This window comes from Primulina huaijiensis, chromosome 15, assembly GCF_012295235.1.
Source record: "Primulina huaijiensis isolate GDHJ02 chromosome 15, ASM1229523v2, whole genome shotgun sequence".
In the NCBI taxonomy this organism is placed as follows: Eukaryota; Viridiplantae; Streptophyta; class Magnoliopsida; order Lamiales; family Gesneriaceae; genus Primulina; species Primulina huaijiensis.
This window is the reverse complement of record NC_133320.1, coordinates 24,371,393-24,390,381: the sequence shown is the minus strand read 5'-3', so window position 1 is coordinate 24,390,381 and position 18,989 is coordinate 24,371,393. Positions and strand designations below refer to the sequence as shown.

The 18,989-nt window shown below is 34.5% G+C and overlaps 4 protein-coding genes and 1 non-coding gene across 9 annotated transcripts; 3 read left to right on the top strand and 2 right to left on the bottom strand.

Moving 5' to 3' along the window:
- The first annotated feature begins 932 nt into the window (after positions 1 to 932).
- Positions 933 to 1,455, top strand: LOC140959442 (uncharacterized). The gene is given in 4 exon segments (XM_073417272.1): positions 933 to 1,022; positions 1,122 to 1,270; positions 1,367 to 1,390; positions 1,392 to 1,455. Coding segments are annotated over 4 exon segments (327 nt in total).
- On the bottom strand, positions 1,455 to 3,852 carry LOC140959906 (uncharacterized). Its single transcript, XM_073417957.1, has 8 exons — positions 3,669 to 3,852; positions 3,388 to 3,594; positions 3,144 to 3,255; positions 2,884 to 2,954; positions 2,741 to 2,800; positions 2,538 to 2,644; positions 2,146 to 2,239; positions 1,455 to 1,789 (listed from the first exon to the last, which is right to left on the bottom strand). The coding sequence occupies exons 1-8, from the start codon at positions 3,787 to 3,789 to the stop codon at positions 1,689 to 1,691; spliced, it is 873 nt and encodes a 290-aa protein (XP_073274058.1). The 5' UTR covers positions 3,790 to 3,852; the 3' UTR covers positions 1,455 to 1,688.
- A 170-nt stretch (positions 3,853 to 4,022) lies between these two features.
- TRNAR-CCU (transfer RNA arginine (anticodon CCU)) lies at positions 4,023 to 4,095 on the top strand. Its single transcript has one exon. It is a non-coding gene; the product is annotated as a tRNA-Arg (tRNA).
- A 290-nt stretch (positions 4,096 to 4,385) lies between these two features.
- On the bottom strand, positions 4,386 to 9,175 carry LOC140960016 (uncharacterized). Its single transcript, XM_073418116.1, has 4 exons — positions 8,459 to 9,175; positions 6,979 to 7,134; positions 6,205 to 6,891; positions 4,386 to 5,815 (listed from the first exon to the last, which is right to left on the bottom strand). Exons 1-4 carry the CDS (start codon positions 8,804 to 8,806, stop codon positions 4,703 to 4,705), a joined length of 2,304 nt encoding a protein of 767 aa, XP_073274217.1. The 5' UTR covers positions 8,807 to 9,175; the 3' UTR covers positions 4,386 to 4,702.
- Positions 9,176 to 12,185: 3,010 nt separating this feature from the next.
- On the top strand, positions 12,186 to 14,449 carry LOC140958552 (dihydroneopterin aldolase 1-like). Of its 5 annotated transcripts, none has more exons than XM_073416039.1 (3): positions 12,186 to 12,313; positions 12,919 to 13,102; positions 13,804 to 14,432. In XM_073416039.1, the coding sequence occupies exons 1-3, from the start codon at positions 12,295 to 12,297 to the stop codon at positions 14,006 to 14,008; spliced, it is 408 nt and encodes a 135-aa protein (XP_073272140.1). In that variant the 5' UTR covers positions 12,186 to 12,294; the 3' UTR covers positions 14,009 to 14,432. The 5 variants fall into 5 exon arrangements, 2 of the variants coding, with proteins under 2 accessions (XP_073272140.1, XP_073272141.1); XM_073416040.1 differs by having other exon boundaries at positions 12,217 to 12,317; positions 13,804 to 14,449; XR_012171797.1 differs by lacking the exon at positions 12,186 to 12,313 and adding an exon at positions 12,326 to 12,348 and having other exon boundaries at positions 12,919 to 13,219; positions 13,804 to 13,945.
- Positions 14,450 to 18,989: the final 4,540 nt, after the last annotated feature.

Genomic DNA, 18,989 nt, shown 5'->3' with positions numbered 1-18,989 from the left:
TAAATAGAAGAGACTGGCTAGTGGTTAGATTTTTTGGCAATTATATAGTGATAATGGAATGTAGTGAAGCTTACAAAGCACAAGCATCTCCATCAAGTTTTCTTCGTTTGCAATATTTATTGGAAATATGAATTGTGATTAAGGAGTAAAATATATGTAAAAGTTCTTTTTCTTGTCTCAGAGAAGAGAGAGAGATAGTGACAGTCTCCTAACAATAAATAAAAAAAATTACACTTGTCTTGCATGCACAAAGAAATATCCAAAAAATGCATGCAAATGCGGCCACGTCGATGGAGACCTATCGGTTAGGCTTACTCTTATCATTTTGTCGTGCATAAATAAAATTTATAAGTGAGTCATTTTTAATATTTTTATGTAATATTGTTTTTTTATGAATAATTCAAATAAAAGACAAATTTTTTGTGAATCTATAATAATAAGATGCCTGAAAATAAGGTCGATGACCAAAATTGAAGAGCCGATACTGAAAACATATTGGAGAGTACATGGTTATTCCAAACAAATGATCAATGCAGCAACGGAGCCTTTTTTTTAGCTCACATTTATTTTATAAGTGAATTAATTTATATTTTAAAGAATATAAAAATGTGTGCAAATGTATATCTACAATAAAAATTATTAGTTTGTAAATTAATCCCATGCATGCGTAGTATTGTATAAATCGATCTGAGCTCAGTACTATTCATTCAAATAACCAAACAAGAGTGCGAATAAGGTGATAGGGGCCGATCGATGAGAGCGAGGATAGTTTCTTTGCCCTCTAAAACTTGCAACATATTCCACCATTCAATCACTTGCTATCATCCATGTCTTGGAGCCTTTCCCCCACTTGTCATTCCTTTTATATATAATATATATGTGGCGAATATTCCAACTTGTTGCATTTCATATATGTAGTTGTGTTTCCTGCGATGTCGATAACTCAATCTGCAAACAGAAATCGACAAGAAAATGCGGAAACCCTACTCGCTCACGCAGCTTGCATGTGCGCAGGAGCACGAGTTAGTTCTCCTGCATATTGTCTCGCAATTTATACTTCTGTAGCTAATTTCTTGAAGTTTCAAATAAGCTTCGATGTAAATTTGAACCTTCACTTTTAGAAAACTTTTCTCGCAGTTACATTTAAATGGGACAAAGTTAGTGCATCAATTCTCGAAGGTGATCCAAAGGAAATGATATGTGAAGCCGCAGAACAAATGCTTGCTGATCTCATTGTTGTAGGTAGCCGCGGCCTTGGTCAAATTAAGAGGTAACAATAATAAATTTTTTTATTACTTGAAAACTTCACACCTTGAGGAAGTAATGTTAAAAAAATAATGAAAAATTGGATTTATTCGTGACAAAGGCATTTCTTGGGAAGTGTAAGTGACTGTGGTTCACCAAGCAAAGTGTCCTGTTCTCATAATAAAGCCATCGGATGCATCTCGTCGATAGAAACCGACAATCCCAACAGTATTTTTACCTTTCATTTCGCGTGATAAAATAAATCTTGTGGCAGACGAGAGATGTCACAGTGTGACAGACCGACTATACAATGCGGATTTGTCTCTTGTAGTTGGAAAAGAGTGAAACTTTTTACCATCTAAATTTTAACTCGAAAAACAATCACACTAAACAATTGTTGCACACGAATTCTTTTAAAAAAAATATGTATATTGCAAATTGGTTCATTGTTGCGACACTCTGTAAGAGATCACACCTATCTTTGTCTCGACATTCACCCGATTCATTTTTATGAGCAGCAGAAGATATGATCTTGCTTTGAAACCTGCACAGCATAAACCAAAATTAAAGCATTATCAGTCCGTTAGACTAGCGGTGAGATTTTGAGTTTGAGTCGCAATGAGTTAGTCAAGTTGTGGAAGTTTCTTGTATTAGAGTCACAGGTACTATGAGAGTTAGATAGCAGGGAATTTGCTGCTGACGAGATGACCGACCTTCATCAAACCGGACGGATTTCAGATTAAGAAATAGTTTAAGGTTCTATTTGAATGATGGATTTGGTTTTTTACGGGAAAATTTGAAATTCTCTTGAATCAAAATCATCAAAACTGATAAAGTAGAATTAAACCATCGAATTTCAAAAGACACTCCCCATTGAGTATGTTCAGAGTAAAGACATACCCAGTTCTAGCAATTCAATTTCCTCTTTACGGAAAGAGTCTTGCTGTTTCCTCCCTATGTATGCGTTCATCTTTTCAACAGCAGTAGATAGATCCTGATCATGACAAACTTGAATATTTTATGGAGGCAAGCTAGACGATGGATAGCCATGGAGCACATAGAGATGATTTTTTGTTTTTATGTAAGATAACATGTTGGGCGTTAATTCAGTCCAAAACTCTAATCCGAATAATGTGCATGAATTAATATCATGTAACACTTAGCATAAATACATGATACAATAATTGAACAGATGATATATTGGAGATGTGGGCAATTACGATTGGTGAAATACCCATTTTCTTGCTCAATTACTAGAAGCCAGTATAGTAAAAGTTGGCAATAAAATGTACCTCCCAAGATGCCAAACCTTTCATGTGTTTGGGAAGACTTTCATAATCATCTCTCGAGACTTTTAAAAGACGAATTTTACCTTGGCTTAAATTGTCTCTTGTTTCACCTGGGTTCAGCATAAACATCTGGATCGATCAACTATATGTTGCAATTGTAAGAAGATAGAGCTGTAACATATAAAGAACTGAGTATTTGAACACACCTTCGATCGGTTCCAAACTATCCATGTGGGGGTCAAAATCAGGTTCATCCATTATCCTCTCTTCAAAATATGGACGATAGAAAACGTCGTTTTATAACAAATGCGTGAATGAATTTATGCTCTCTTGTAAAGAGTTAACTCACCTTGAGATGCAATTGTTGCAAGACAGACATCAGAAATTCCAAAATTAATTAAACTCAGTGAATCATCAAACCTATATCACCAGTTAAGTGCTTCAGCAGTAAATGTATGCAGAAAAGCATACAAATCCGTTCTCACGCATTTTCCATGGAGTAGATTACGAGCACAAACCAATTAAATGAAAAAACATTTGTGAAGCGTTTTATGACTCCTACAATCGGCATCATATTGGTGTTGCTGTGCATTGAATTGACAAGGATACAAAGGGTCGTCTTCTTCAACCAAGTAACTCTTTTTCAATCCCAAATCTTCACTTCCCGTGGAGAAATTGTCCAGATCGCAATCTTCTACGTCAAAATCTTCATCTAAATGAACTAATAAAGCCAAGGAAAAACCAATTAAATCTGGAATATCGTAGTAAAATAAGGAGAAATCTCTTGCTACCCAAAGCACCAGTATTACCGAAGAAAGTGGCATAAGTACAAATTAGTGCCGGAAAAACGTACGAGATGGATTATAGTTGGATGAGGAGCCGAGGTGATCGTGGAGGGCAAGAAGATCGCTTTGATTCTTCTTCAAAACCTCATTGCAGTGTCCCAAAAGCTCCTCAAAGGAAACCGTTCCGAAGGTCATCGATTCCAGCATGTTCAAGTCAACACCGGCAGCATTTACCCTCCGATTAACGCTTTGTATGAAGGTAGTGGACGCAGAGTCTACGCATAAAAATAAAGAGATCGAGAACAGCACTATCAATCAACCTGTTGATTACGGGGAAATGAATTGCTACCGAGAGGTATGGGACGGCGGTCGACGGACTCTTTGAGTGCTGCACCGCTACTTTGGAGGTGGTTGCAGAATTTCGCCACCGTCTTGCTGAATTTCCCAATCGACTCCTCCACGGACACCATTTTCGCTCCTCCTTTCCTGACTCTTTCGAGATCTGCGACCGCCCTTTTTTTTCAAAATTTTCCGGTGTGTAAATGTTTGAAATAATAATTAATAAATAAAAAGTTTTAATCTTATTTTCAAAATTAATTTAAGAATAAATTATTTTTATTTTTAAAAAAAATATCTAATTAATTTATTTTATATCTGTGATAGTTTTATATAAATTATTATTTTGTAACCAAAACGACAGAAAGCGCCTGTAGCTCAGTGGATAGAGCGTCTGTTTCCTAAGCAGAAAGTCGTAGGTTCGACCCCTACCTGGCGCGTTTAATTTAAATTTTATTTACCTCTTTAAAATTCCTCCGTTGTAGTCTGGCTGTGTCACATTTAAAAAAATAATAATAATATAAATCAAGTTCGATTTTATTTTTCATGCTCAGAATAAAACACAGATGAAAAGACAATCATTCGATTCCCCGTCCTTTCTTTCCCCCAAGAAGAGTTCTGTTAACATGATGATAAGTCAATTAATTATGAAACAGATAAAAAAAACTAAGAATGGCTTCCCGAAAATCAATATTAAACTTTGATCGCATGCACCAATAAACAATAACCATGTGCAACAAAATCCTTTCAGAAAAAGTATTTGGTGAAGGTACATATAAATGAATCTCTTACAACGACAAATATTGAAGAATAAAACTAATAAATTTATGCTTATGCACACATGTTGATGTTGTGTATCTAAATTGAAGGAGTCATTCATGAACAAGATTACGCCGCAGAAAGATCAGTTGTCAGCAGTAATTTACGTGATATATTGGCAATTCAACATGTGGTGAATCAAACTAACTCCTACCTAAGATGGTTGTAGTTCTGAATCCTAGACACCAAACAAGCTATTTCTGGTGTCCCTTTGGGAAGAAAATAAAGTCAGTCCATAGTCAGGCTACTCAAATGTACAGCTACCGGGGTTCTTGGTGCAGTATTGAAGTAGTAGCAACCTCGGGTATCTGATGATGCCGGTTGCCGTAATTGCATGAAGTTAAACTCGATCTGGAGTCGATGATGAAGGGGTGTTGACATTACTAAACCTTTCTTGATATCTTCCTGTAGTTCTCTAATTGGAATTGCAGCCAAGAAACTCTTTATGTACGCTTTGCACGATTCTTTCCCTTGACAAACCACCTCTTCTTCAGGTTCATCTTTCATCTGTTCCTCGGGTATTGTAACTGATGTTTCTTCTTTGGAATCTTCCCCAGAGCTGTTTGGCTGAGCACCTGAGTCCAAAGGCTCCACTGCTGGAGAAACGGCAGCCTGCTCTTCCATGGGTTTTTCTTCCGATGGTTGTTCGGTATTTGGCAGTTTATAGATGGTTGTATTCCTGTCGAATTTCAGTATGTATGCCTGATTGCATCCCTCATGCAGTCGCTCACCTAGTGTGTCGAAAATAAAATAGGCATCTTTCTCAACCTTGAGGACGAAAAAATGGTCATTCCAACTGACAATGAAAACTTGGGCATCGGTTTTCAATGAATGGTTGATTTCGTCCCAGATATTGTCAAAGGACATCGCGCTTTGCAAAAAATCAAAGTTTCCGCCCACCCTTTCATCCGGGTGAAAAAAGCCGATAAATGACTTCCCAGGAACTACAACAAGATCGCGTATTTTCGCTTGGAGAATTGTCTCTAGATCAAAGTGCTTGTCTGGGAACCGTTCCATGTACGCTTCGTTCTCACAAAGTTTTCTCCACTCCAACGAGCCATCTCTGATCAAGCTATCGAACTGTGATTTTATAGGCATGAGATCAGAATTGGTCTGCAACCAGTGAGCAATAACAGCGACGAGGGCCGTACAAGCACTTTCTCCTGCAGCACGTTCGCTTCGCTGATCAATGGAGGCAAAGAAGACTTGTGTCTGAATCTTCATACTTCCATCCCTGCTGACTATTTCTTTCTGCTCCCAAGTGCCGACAGCAAAACTGTCATCGCCAAACTCGGAAACTGGTGATCGGTTTGCATTTGAGCATTCATCAATTTTATGCCACTGAAGAAAATTAGCCACCACTTAATTAGACTTTGAGTAGAAATATTACTAAGTTGGAATGCATGCAATTGTTGTATTTTACGATAAAATATAATGGCAAATACCGCACATGCCATAAAGCAAATTGCATCAATATAAAGTTACCCGGAACATGTGGGACAATAAGAAGGCTTTCGTTAATATAGATGATGGTGTATTCCCAAATGAAGAACAATTTTTCAATAAATTAAAAATGTAGCTGATATAACATCTTTTCTGACTACTGCATGAAAACAGCACTGAGTCTTCATACTTAAGCAACTACAAAAAAACCAGTAATTGTGGGCTCAAAGAACATTTATTTTGTGGTTCTTATTTTGCAAGTGAAGAATAAACAAAAAAATTCTTACCCCACAAGAGAGTGACTCATCAGAACTCAGTTGCCTTCTATCAAAGTCTATATCATCTCCACCTTCTTCTCCATATGCTTTCTTCAGTAATGGCTCGCCTTTAGATTTAGGGGACCTAAAACTCAGCTTCCTCTTCTTCCAAGGTAATATACTACGTTTAGAATTCTGTATTAAGGAAGGCTCGGTAATAGTCGATCCTAGTTCATCTTTTAGCGAGCAGCCAACATCTGATCTACGGCGGTTGCTATAGTAAATCCAGTCCTCATCCTCATTGTTGATTCTTGCACTGGAGTAAAATGACACGCCTGCATAATTAGCATATGCCAGCGTGCCATAACTAAATGACTTCCGAAATTTGGGATCTTCCTTGTTTTCCTCGGATTCTCCTTCTACAGATTCTTCAGCGAAGTCAGAATCATATGGATAAGCAAATTCACCCTCTTCACTCTTGGCAGAGCACCTTCCCTCACTACCCTCGTCATCATGGCAGGCTTTTTTGGCTCTTCGAGATGACATGTACTCGGTAAAAATTCTAACCTTTCTGAGACCAGCTTCAAGGGCCGAAACCTCACCTTTCTCCGCGGAAGATTCTCCAGACACCAAAGGCGATGGAACAGGCACAATTGGACTTGAAACCAATTCCAGTGTTTCTTGCGCACTTCTAAGTTCCAACAAGCTGAGAGATATCTGGAATGTAGATAAAGATGGGACATAATCAGAAGTAAGTGTTGGTAAACAAAAACTAAAAAATGTTGTTAAATATCAGTTACTCACACAGAGCAAAGGACGATGCTCAACCACACTGCTAGAAACTGCCAAAGGAATTTTGACTTCAGTCACACATCCATCAGTCTTTGAAGCACAATCAGCAAGGTTTAAGGCTGCCAAACCAATGACAGAAAACTTGCTCTTCACTCCTTGATTCGGCTCCTGATACAAAGCATAACGGTTTAAATACTATAAAAATAATCTCTCTAAAGACTACTTCTTTTCTCAAACGATAATTAGTAAGTCAAAAATTTATAAAAACTTCGGATTCTAGATAATTCAAAACAGATGATGTAGCAGCATAGAGCTCATCTGACTGTAAATGAAGAAAAAGGTAGAAATATTAAAGTAACAACTCAACTGAATGCAATTACGGCTAACTAATTTTTTATTAAAAAGCATTTGCTTCTTAAGTCATCCATGTTTGGAATTCGAACACGCAGGAAATTGATGTACTAATCAAAGTGGCAGCAGTTTTCACAAACCAACCAGTCTTTTCCATCAATGTGAAGTTTCCAATGAAGGATCTGCAATATGGTAATGCATAAATAGATCATTCTTCAAGACAAAAATTCAGATGCCAATGGTTTTTTTGTTCGTATAAGTTAAAAGTTTTACCGGTTAAATCAGTTATTTATTTGTCACATGTGGCCGTTATCAAGAGAATTAATGTACAATCTAAAGTCCTTACAAGTGTCATTCATTGGTACCTTGTTCTGGACAAAGATCATTAATCTACAAACAGTTAGCACTGAAGTTGTAGGATTACATGATACACACGGTCGTTGAATCGAACAAACTAAAAGCTCAGACCTCCACACATATCAACATAAAAATGCTCAATGAAGATCATTATCAGAATCAAAAAACATAAAAATCACAATGCCAATCCTCAATCTACAACTACTTACACATTGGAATAGCATCTGACACTATCCAATTATAGCCACATAATAACAAGAACATACACTACCGAAGAATATAAATAATAAGGTCTCAACAGATTCCCAAATCGCCGGCTAAATGATAAAAAAAAAAACCCCTCATGATATAAATCATGGATTTGAAGAGATCGCATTTGTAAACCCTTGAATCGGTTGAAAAGAGATCACCATTTAGGGAGTGCATTCGACTTCAGTAAATGAAACTTTGCAAAGAGTTATTTAGACAGTCAAAAATGAATTTCAACCGACGGATTTTCAGCAACTGCACTTATAACTCAAGATTAAAGAATCAATTTCGTGTGAACCTTGGACGAGTTGGCAAGTCAACATGGCTATATTTCTAACTGTATAGCCCAAGTATACGGGCCAAAATCGAAATCCGAAACCCATAAAAAAACTCAACATAAAAGTAAATCAAAGGGAAACAGAAATTTTCGAAAAGAATTAATGAAGAGAAGAGATACCCAAGAAAATGCATAAACAAAAATTTAATATTCAGTTTATTGGGGAAAAAAAGGAAGAAGTCAAAGCAAGTAACTCACATGCAAAACAGTAAAATTGATCTCCCAGGGATGAAACACGCTATCCTTGTACCCAGAAAAACTACAAACATTATGAAATTCCTCATCCCACTCCACCAAAACGCCGCCGTTTTGGCCATGTTTCACAGCCTCCACTTTGGTAAAGTTTCTTTTAACAGTCCTCCTGAACGAACCCAGCGAAATCTTGGGACCCTTCCACCTGATCTCCACCGCAAGGCCGCCATTATCCTTCTCTGCACCCTCATGCACCCAATCACAACCCTCGAGCCTCTGCACTGTGAGTTTAACCTCGTACTTTCTTGATATCAGTGGAGGCCACGGCCTCCACCTCATCATCTTCACCACCATCTTATTATCAATCCAAGAAACAGAAAAGATATGGGGAAACGAGAAAATTTGAGAAAAACAGTCCTACATTTCTCGAAAATTTGAAGATATCGTATGTTTGGTGGGATATATAACCGATAATACAAGAAAACAACGAAAGATATGTTAATTCTACATGGGTTCTTCTTGATCCTACAAATGCAAATTCTCCACAATGCGACCGTGTTTTTTTTTTCTTTCTTCTTTTTTTTTTTAAGTGCGGACTTTCCTCCTGAAAAAGAGAGTGGGATGGAAAGGAAAATAGAGAAGATCTTGCCGTTATCTATCTGGTTTTGAATATAAATATGAAATCGGATTATAAAAAAGTAAAAATTGTGTGTGTGTTGCCAATGAAAACGGCGTGGTGAGTAGATAGTTGACCAAGTTTTGGGCTTTTAAGGTCAACAAAATCAAGATTAGGTATTTAGGTTATTTCTGACGTTTCGTTTATCCTCTTTCAATTTCAGATTTTCTGCTTTTATGTATTCAATTTAATTTAATGCGATTATATATGTTATGTTCATATATGGATAAATTATATTAATATTTTTGTAAAACAAATACGAATGTTATTTTGTATCGGGTTCTTCCTGCCGTCGTAGCTCTAAGATGATTTAGATTTTTCTTTTTTATTTATACAAAAAGTTTTGTGTATTCTTTTTTACGTTAAAAGAATTATATTTTAATGTATATATGAATCAGATCGACAAAAGATTTATTCTTCTATTTATTACTATATTCATTTTCGTATTCTCATATGATTGGATTTTTAAAATTTTGAAATTTCGTATTCAAATTTGGTTAAGCTAAACAAATCAAACGGTACTGAAATAAAATTTATGGATAAGAACATTGACCAATTTATAATTCAGAGTTTGTGATATATATAACATGGTTCGTTGGTCGAATTTTGAAGTAGTGGGATGGCCTCGTTGACCTCTTAAAATCTAATTTCAAAGTAATTATGGTGTGATTATACTATGAATCCAAAATAAGTATAGCTATAATGTATCAAAATAAATGTCAAAATATTGAAGCATGAGATATTGAATATTCACCTTTATAATTTGGATGGAATGGCATTATGTTTGGACATATAAGTCAATATGCTTTTGCGATCTTGAGAAATCCATGAAACGATCTTTTTCGTTATAGCACTAGTTACGACAGTTAATATTTATAATCCACTCACCAAAATCTTGTAAATGAGATTCAAAATATTTTAAATAACTTTGTGTTGAAAGAAAGATTTCAAGTAAAAGTCGTATTGAGTGTAATTGAAATATAACATGTATTATACTGAAATTTCATGATTCGATATTGAGTGGAGTTGAAACTTACTTTAATTTTGTTGAGAAATTTAAAAAATTAGTCATCTCAAACACAAATTACCCAAAGAACCTAGATTTAGGAAATTTTTTTTTTTAAAGGTAAGATTATTTATTTGGATCCTTGGTGGGAAGAGTGGATGATTAACCTTGTAATAAGGGTCCATTTGCACTTTGTGACGTACCTAATCAATAGATTTTGTATTGGCCTCGGGATAGTGACGGTGTCCAACATTTGGTATTATTATTGTAATTATGTAATGGTAATAGTGCACACCTTATTGTAAAAATGCAAACCATAACGTTGTACTCGAATACATGTCATTGATTTAAATCTCGATTATTAGATCGAATGTGTGCAATTTTTAAAAAATAATAGACAGTGATAACGTTGTAATTATAATCTTTTAAATTATACAATATTTAGATGCTGAAAACATGATCATGTTTCGACTGTTTCAACACTAAGAACAAATATTTCTTCCCGACGAGATCCAACCTTCATCAAATTTATTCACTACAATTATAGTTAATATGTGATTTATAATCTAACGTCATTAATGTATGTGACATTATTAGCATATAAAACCAGACTAAGTTATTGTTTACAGCTGGGCATTTAATTGTGATTGGTGTCGTCCAATTCAATGTTCTTTATATAAAACGTCTAACTTACATCCTAACAATTAAATACCTACCTTGTTTTTAATGGCCTGTTCGAGTATGTAAGCTCATTGACAAATTATCAGGAGTTCGATTTGTCATTTCAACACTTTACACTTTCTTGACTAACATATCGCACATATCTTATCTAATGTGGTTTACCCAATTAACTTTGTTGACGATAACAAATTCTTATATGACACAAAGGGTCGATTAAGTAATATTATATTGAACCAAGTACAATTAAGGAGAATTTTTTTAAAAAAACAAATGTAAAGGCCACCCAACTGTGTGGATTTTATAATCCATTGTCAAAAAAGTGCAACAAATAAATATTTTGTGCATTTAATAGTTTAATGATTGATGGTGAATATATTGCAAGGAGACCAAACAAATTTAAACTACATCTGAAATAATTTCTCAATGTCCCAACACCATAGATTATATCAATCTTTCACATTTTAATGTAAAATTTCATCGTGCTGATGCATGGAAAATCCAAATTTTAGAATTACTTTTTTTAGGATTTAGTGAGAGCAGCATCTTTAGTCTAAGTTAGGTAAAGTAGTAATTATTTAAATATTTTTTTCACTCTCCAAAAACCATTACAAGTAATGCGTTTATATAAATTATTGTTTTTGTCATCTCCAAACAAATCAAGATTTGTCTGATCTATTTTAATATCGGTTCAATGTCAATTTTGGTGCATGGTTTTTGGTCCTTTGAGATGAATGCCAAATTAAAATAATTGTGGAGTGAATTATATTTTTATTCAATTTGGATTTGGTCATTAATTCATTATACACCATGAGTGCAACAATGTCAGAGTAATGGTCTCCAGGAGTGTTCGAGTTGTTGTAGACGGATCTCTTATTCAACTAATTCATTAAATATTATATTTTATGTTAAAAAATATTACTTTTTATTTAAAATATTGACTAAATCCGTTTCACGGATATTGTTGTCAAAATCGTGTGTCTACTAACATCAAGGTCTTTTGAATTTGAGATCAGTTATTGAGTTCGAGATCTAATTATAACAAAAGTAATTCTTTTGTGAGACGATTTTAAAGATCTTTATTTGTTAGACGAGTATAATAGATAAAAAATAATACTTTTGATATACAAAATAATAATTTTTCATGTGATACAATTAAGATATTCGTCTCACAAGATTTACTTATGAGATCGTCTCACAATAATTTTTGTTTTATTACAAACTCCTCTTCCAACTAAAAATATCGGGTTATTGTTTGCTAAAAAATATCAACATAAAAATAAATTTTAAAAAAAATTGGATTGTTGTTTGCTAAAAACAAAGAAAAATTGGCCCGTTGGATTGTAATAACATAACATTAACCCATAAAATTTATTGAGTCTTGCCTTGGGCAAGGCCCATTTAGAAAACCAAATACGTCGCGGTGAAGGCATGAACTTTGAAGCGCTGCGTCACTTTACCTGACCAGCGAATTCCATACTCATGACGTCACCCGGCCATGGCGAGTTCGTCACCCGGCTCTGTTATCTGTGTAACGTAATCTCCATGTTTGTAGCTGGAGTCTGGTTAATCTTTTCGCACATGTTCAATATCACGCACAAACGCAAGCGCGGGTTGCTTATAATTTCTTCAGAGGATTTTCCTGTGTTGAATCGGGTTTTTTTTGGGAGAGCTGATTTTAAAATCTAATTCTAGTATTACTCAAAATCCCTAACTTCCAACACGTGTCCTAATCTCCCTGTGTTGATTTTTTTTTTAATGAAATTTGTTGAATGTTGTCTTTTTTGTGTTATTGTTATCTGTCGAATCCATGATTTTATTAGCTAAGGCCCAAGACACATGATCAGAGAATCTGCGTATGAGCTTGAAAAATTATTTATGAGCTCGAGTTGGAGCTCAAAATTTTTCAGTCGGACTAATGCGCAAGAACTTTTCGAGATCATGTACTCCTGTAGCCTATTCTCTGCACTTCTTTTTACGAGAGAAACACTTTTAATTATTATTATTTGTGCTATGTGGTACTTGATTTGACACTAAAGTGTTGTCGGAGTAGTGTATCGTAATTCTAGCCATCGTTTTTACTTGTTGCGGCCACATCTTATGTAGAAATGCCAAAGGGAGACAAGCTTGTGTTGAGGGGTTTAAAGTTCCATGGGTACCACGGGGTAAAGCCCGAAGAACGGGTGTTGGGTCAGAAATTCTTGATAGAAGTTGATGCCTGGATGGATCTTCGAGCTGCCGGTAATTCGGATGACCTATCAGATACCATCAGTTATACTGCTATATATCGGTGAGACATAACTAGGAGTTTAGAGATGCATGAGTTTGAAATGGGGAAGTCTGCTCACCAAAAATTCGACATTGAATCTTTGAGTTCTTTAGCAGCTCTACTGTTCCAACTTCAAAGGTTATCTTATCTAACAATTAGATCATTTATTTCAGATGATTTAGCTAAAAGTTTAAACTGGAGTCACTTGTCAAAACATAGTTTTGACACTAAATTCAATATCCAGTTTACATGTTGTCTCCTTATTATTTTGGTGGTTGGTTTTTTGCAGTTAGCAGGATTTCCTCCCTTAATTAGTGTTCAATAGGCTGTTTTCCGCGGCTCAAACTACGAAGAAAACTGACTATACGAACTAGTCTGTCGAGGCTCTGGTTTTATTGCTTCCCATGCTTTTCTTCAACAAATCAGTTTTAGTTTCAGAGTGTGATGTGATGTTTAAACTAAAAATTATGGCTACTTGCTCTGTGTTTATAAACTTTGGCCTTATTTTTTATATGTTGTGTAGGATCGAACATTTAGCTTTGTGATAAAACTTGTGACTGCCAAAAACTATGTAAAGTTAATCTTTAATTTTGATTACCATTACCTATAAATCGTCGCACAGAAAGCAGCAAACTCTACCCCATGACCCAAGTTATCGCAATCTTTGATATTGCCTGTGCTAGTTAAGATGATTCTTCGATAATTTGGCCGTGTTCGTGCAGCATAGTTAAAGAAATCGTCGAGGGTACACCTCGCAATCTTGTCGAATACGTAGCTGAACTGATAGCTTGCACAACCTTGGGCAAGTTCCCCCGGATATCTGCCGTTCGCGTGCAGGTGGGAAAACCACATGTTGCTGTGATTGGTCCTGTTGACTACCTTGGCGTCGAGATTATTAGATATAGGATAAACCGAGGGCTGAGCTAAGCTCTACAAAAGCTTCATTGTTTTAAGACACACGACATAATTCCTTTATTTACATTCTCTTTTTTCTCAGTTGAATGTGTGTGTTTTGTTTTATGTCTTAATTGGTTATTAGTTGAGTAGCGATTGTCCCAAATCAAATTATTCGACTGTTGGGTGCAATAATTGTCCCTGCTGGAAGAGCGATCGAATCGTGGTGCTTGAGCTGCTGTGCGGTTTAAAATATTTGAGTTGCACAATTATCACTAGCTATAACTTTTGGTAAAGCGACAATCGCTCGGTCCTACAATTGGTATCAGAGTCAATGTCACGGGTTCGATTCTCATTGATTGCAATGAGTGCAATTATTGAGAGGGAGATTGTTGGGTGCAATAATTGTCCATGCTGAAAGAACGATCGAATCGTGGTGCTTGAGCTGTTGTGCGATTTAAAATATTTGAGTTGCATCATTACCACCAGCTATAGTTTTTGGTAACGCGGCAAGCGCTCGATCCTACATCGACAATGGATCGTGAAGATTTACTTCAAATCCCATGGAATCTAAAACAACTAAACGATTCTTCAACTTAAATTACCCTATGGATATGTCTAATGGATTTATGTTTATCTTACATGTGGGATCGACGGTAAAAAAAAATATAGATCTCGTGTACAAAAATAAATATTGATAATTAGATACAAACTTGCAGCAATGCTCCATCGTAAGGATTAATAATTTAAAGAAGACACCATGGAATTTTGAGTTATTTAGGGAGGTATTTTTGAGTTATTTAGGGAGGTATTTTTTTTTATCTGGCTTTGATCAACTATTTTTTTTTAAAAAAAAAACGACATCATCTATTGTCTTTCATATACGCTTGGACAGGTCATGTTTTTAAAAAAATGGTTCATCGGGTCTATTTTTTTCAATTTGTCCACTTGTTTAGGGTTTTTTTTTTTAAAAAAAATATTTTTTAAAATGGTACATCAATCGAAGTAGATGCGGCAGAACAATTAATGCCTTTTACGAAGCCATCAATTGCCTTCAACAAAGCCATCAATATTTTTCAAACTGCTTTGATTGTAGAAGTCTTTGATAGGAATGTGATGGACCACGGACTGGAAAGCAGCCAAGATCGACTAATTGATTTAAATGATATTTTCCAGAAAAAAATGTACGTATATATATCAGTGGAAACTTTTATCAAAAAAATTTATCCATGTTTCAATTACTAATTATAACAAGTTTCCTTAAATTATCGATAATTAATTTGAGGGATTACCACAAGATTGGATATATTTAATATTAATTTTCATAATAATAATAACAAGTAAATGTGTCACACTTTTAGTTTCACTAGCATGAAGCACTTGCTCCACACGTGAATATCAAAATATTTTTTTTAATGCTAAATATTGGTATCGATTTTATGAGTGCTTTTAACAAATTTTTTAATAATATTATATTTTTTTAATTGGTTTTATAATATTATGTTTGTTGTCCATTCTAATTTTAATTGCAAAAGAGAATAATTTAATTTTCAATATAATTTTAGATTTGTTAATATTGTTAGAATCTAATCAAAGTCTCGTATTATCTTAATATTTGGTCCTCCCCTCTCCTCAAGCTTATTTGTACTCCAATTTCTATTGGTTTAGATCGAGTCATGTGGATTGAATTCTCGGATACTTACACGAATGAGGTGAGGGCTCTAATTAAATCCGTGATGATCTCTCGAGGTAGGTAGTGTTCCAAGTATTTTACGTAACGCGATAAAGAGAAGTGGCCTCGATTTGAGGACGGATAGGCTTGAGAGGAGAACATAATCATGGTAATAATGGTGGACTTTCGTTTGAGAAGAGGTTGAGAATTCAAACTAAAGTCTCACATTGAAAAATAATGATTTATTAATAAGATTAAATGATATCTTTTGGGTGAAGTCTAAAAACAAAATCGTAAGAATTTATGTCTAAAATGGACAATATCATACCAATATGGACATATCCGCGTTCCATTGTTTTACAAATACTTATAATTTATATATCACTTTTAATAACATCTTTAATTACTCATCTTTATTGTTACAAGTACTTTTAATATCGCCTTTAATTACTCATCCTCGTTATTATCTTCTTGTTAGTTGATATGCCATTTGTAATGTCCGGTTACTCGTACAAATGATTAGTAATACGTTTATGTCATTATAGATAGATATTTAGCTCATTATGTTTTACATATTGATTGAGGTATCAATATTGAGATTGAACATGACTTTTATATTGTTCATGGTGTATTGAGAATGAAAATATGTCTAAAGAGTTATAGTAAGATGTGTAGGTAGAAGTAGTGTTATGAAGTTGATAGGAAATGAGACGAAATTGTGGTGGTTTTTACGAGTTTTAGCATAATGATTTGAATATTGATCCAAATTTAGTGAGTCTATAACCATTAGAAAGCTAAGATATAATGCAACAACTTTCATGTTTTGTGTTTTGTCCAAATCATTGTGGAAGACAAGCCAAAAGTGCCCCGAAGTGTGTCGTGTATACCGTCATTCCCTCACTGACACATGTTAGGAGAATAAGCATAACTTTTTATTCAGACCTCCAAATGACCTGAAACAATTGGAGATTCATGCTAAGACATAGGGCTACAACTTTCATGTTTACCACTTTTTCAGATTATGAACGAAAAAGCCGTTTCTAGAGCGATATTTGATGACATAGTGCGCAGAGACAGAACAGGTGGCGCTCGAGCGGGAGAAAATTACCGCCCGAGCGCCGGTGCATTTCAAGCCTAGGATTTTTACAGAACATTTCGCGCCCGGGCGGTATAAAATAACCGCCCGAGCGCCGCCTTGCATGAGAAAAGATAAGTATCGATTTTCTAAGCCAGTTTATCAGTTCTTTCCTTTCCCTTCACAGCACGACACGAAAGAAAAACCAAGAAATCTTCCTCCAAAGTTCCCTTCTTCATTCCTTTCATCATTTTGAGGTTAGAACTTAGTGATCCATCCCAAGAGCTTCCTAAAGGTGTAAGTTTTCATCTCTTTTGGATTCTATACATGTAGAGGACAATAAATGAGTGATTTTCACATAGTAAATACATAGTGATTGGTTTATTGATGTATTTGACAGCATAAGGACAACAAACATCGTCTCAAACAAGTATTCGTATGCTTGGACTGTAAGTTGGCATGTTCTTGAAGTAATACATGAGTAATATTATGATTTCAAATACTTCTCATTGATTATTGCTATATGTACATTGTTAGTATCTTATTGATGAAAATATAGCACCATATTCCATTGTTATGTATTAAATATGTAAGAAACTCATGAATATTGATGATGGGTGCTATGTTATGAACATGAACATGAACATGAAAAGAAAAGGATTGATTTTTACATGATATAGAGCTTGTTGACATCATGGGTGGTTTTAAGTCCACCAAAGCTATTGGCCAATATATGTTCATGGGGCGTGGGGTTGCCAAAGGTTGCTCCCTGACGTCCAACACAGTAGTAGCTATATAATAAAGCAAGCACGGTAGTACAGGTCAACTAATGAGGCTCAAGTACAAAAATGAACATGAATATATGATATGATATGACATGGTTTAAAGATTCATTGTTGTCACGACTTGATATGTATGTTCCTTCGACGCATATTGATACGTACAAGTGCCAACTTATTGAGTTTTATAAACTCACGTAGCTCATGTATTACAGGATCAGGTAGTAGAGAGACGTAGGATGCCGGTTCGCCAATGGATGCTTGTGACGTGCCTTACCTCGACAAGAACCGAGACTTCTTATTGTATAGCTTCCGCATATGTATTGTACGAAAATATGTCAAGGTTTGAAACAAGTTTTACAATGTTTATGTCTAGGTGTATGATGATACATAATATGTTTGTATGTAAGAATACGATTATATATATGTGCTGATGTTGATGCTTGAGTTGAGTTTTTGGTTATTACAAGAATGTAGGGACATCATGCCAAAATTTTTATAAACCGTCAAAGTGATGCCCCTTGTTTGATTTGCTTCATACTACAGTTATATAAGTCAAACCCTATTTTGATTATGGTAATTATGCTAAGTATAGAGTAAGGGTGTGACACCATTAATTATTTGACATTAATATTTTAAATAATGCCGAATTTTGATATCAATTTCATGAGGTTTTGTTAAAATAATTATTAGTTCTTTTATAATACTATATATATATATATTATATTTGTTGAATTGTTCTATATTTGTTGTCCCTAGCCTCTACATATAATTTGCTAGTAATAAACATAGATCCTGATTAAATTAGGATAATACCACTTAAATATGAGACAATTCCTTGAATAAAATGAAAAAATAAAATAAAATAAGATATTTGTAAATATCTCTATACTATATTAAGCGTGAAGGATACGGTGATGTGACCACTTTCCTAATTCTCATCCTATCCCTTAACAATTTCGTAAATTACTGTAATATTATTTATCAACTTTAATAATTACAATATTTCATAATTTTTTCCTTCAAAAACTTCATAATTATAAATCAAACGGATTCAAAATTTTATTTAATAAATCACTGTAGGTATTACCTTCATTTTTTTTTATTTCAAAATAACAAAGTTTTCTTTAACTGTTTAATTATAATAATTCATTGTATTTTATTTCACAAACTAAAAGACCAAATAATCCTAGAGGTTAGTACTTATGGAGGTGACTCAATTATCAAAAAAAAAAAAATATTTTTCATTGAAATTAGATTTACGAATTTTTTTTAAAATTTATTAAAAATCAATATTTATTTTTTTTTAAAAAAAAAATCGATTTGACATGGAAACAGCAACTGTCAATTAAAAAATCCCCGAATCCTTAAATCTCAGTCGGTCAACGGTAAAATCTTTCATTTCTCGACTGTTTCCAACTAAACACCAGAGANCAACACAGAGATTAATATCAAAAGATTTTTATTTTTCGATTAGTTCCTCAAAAG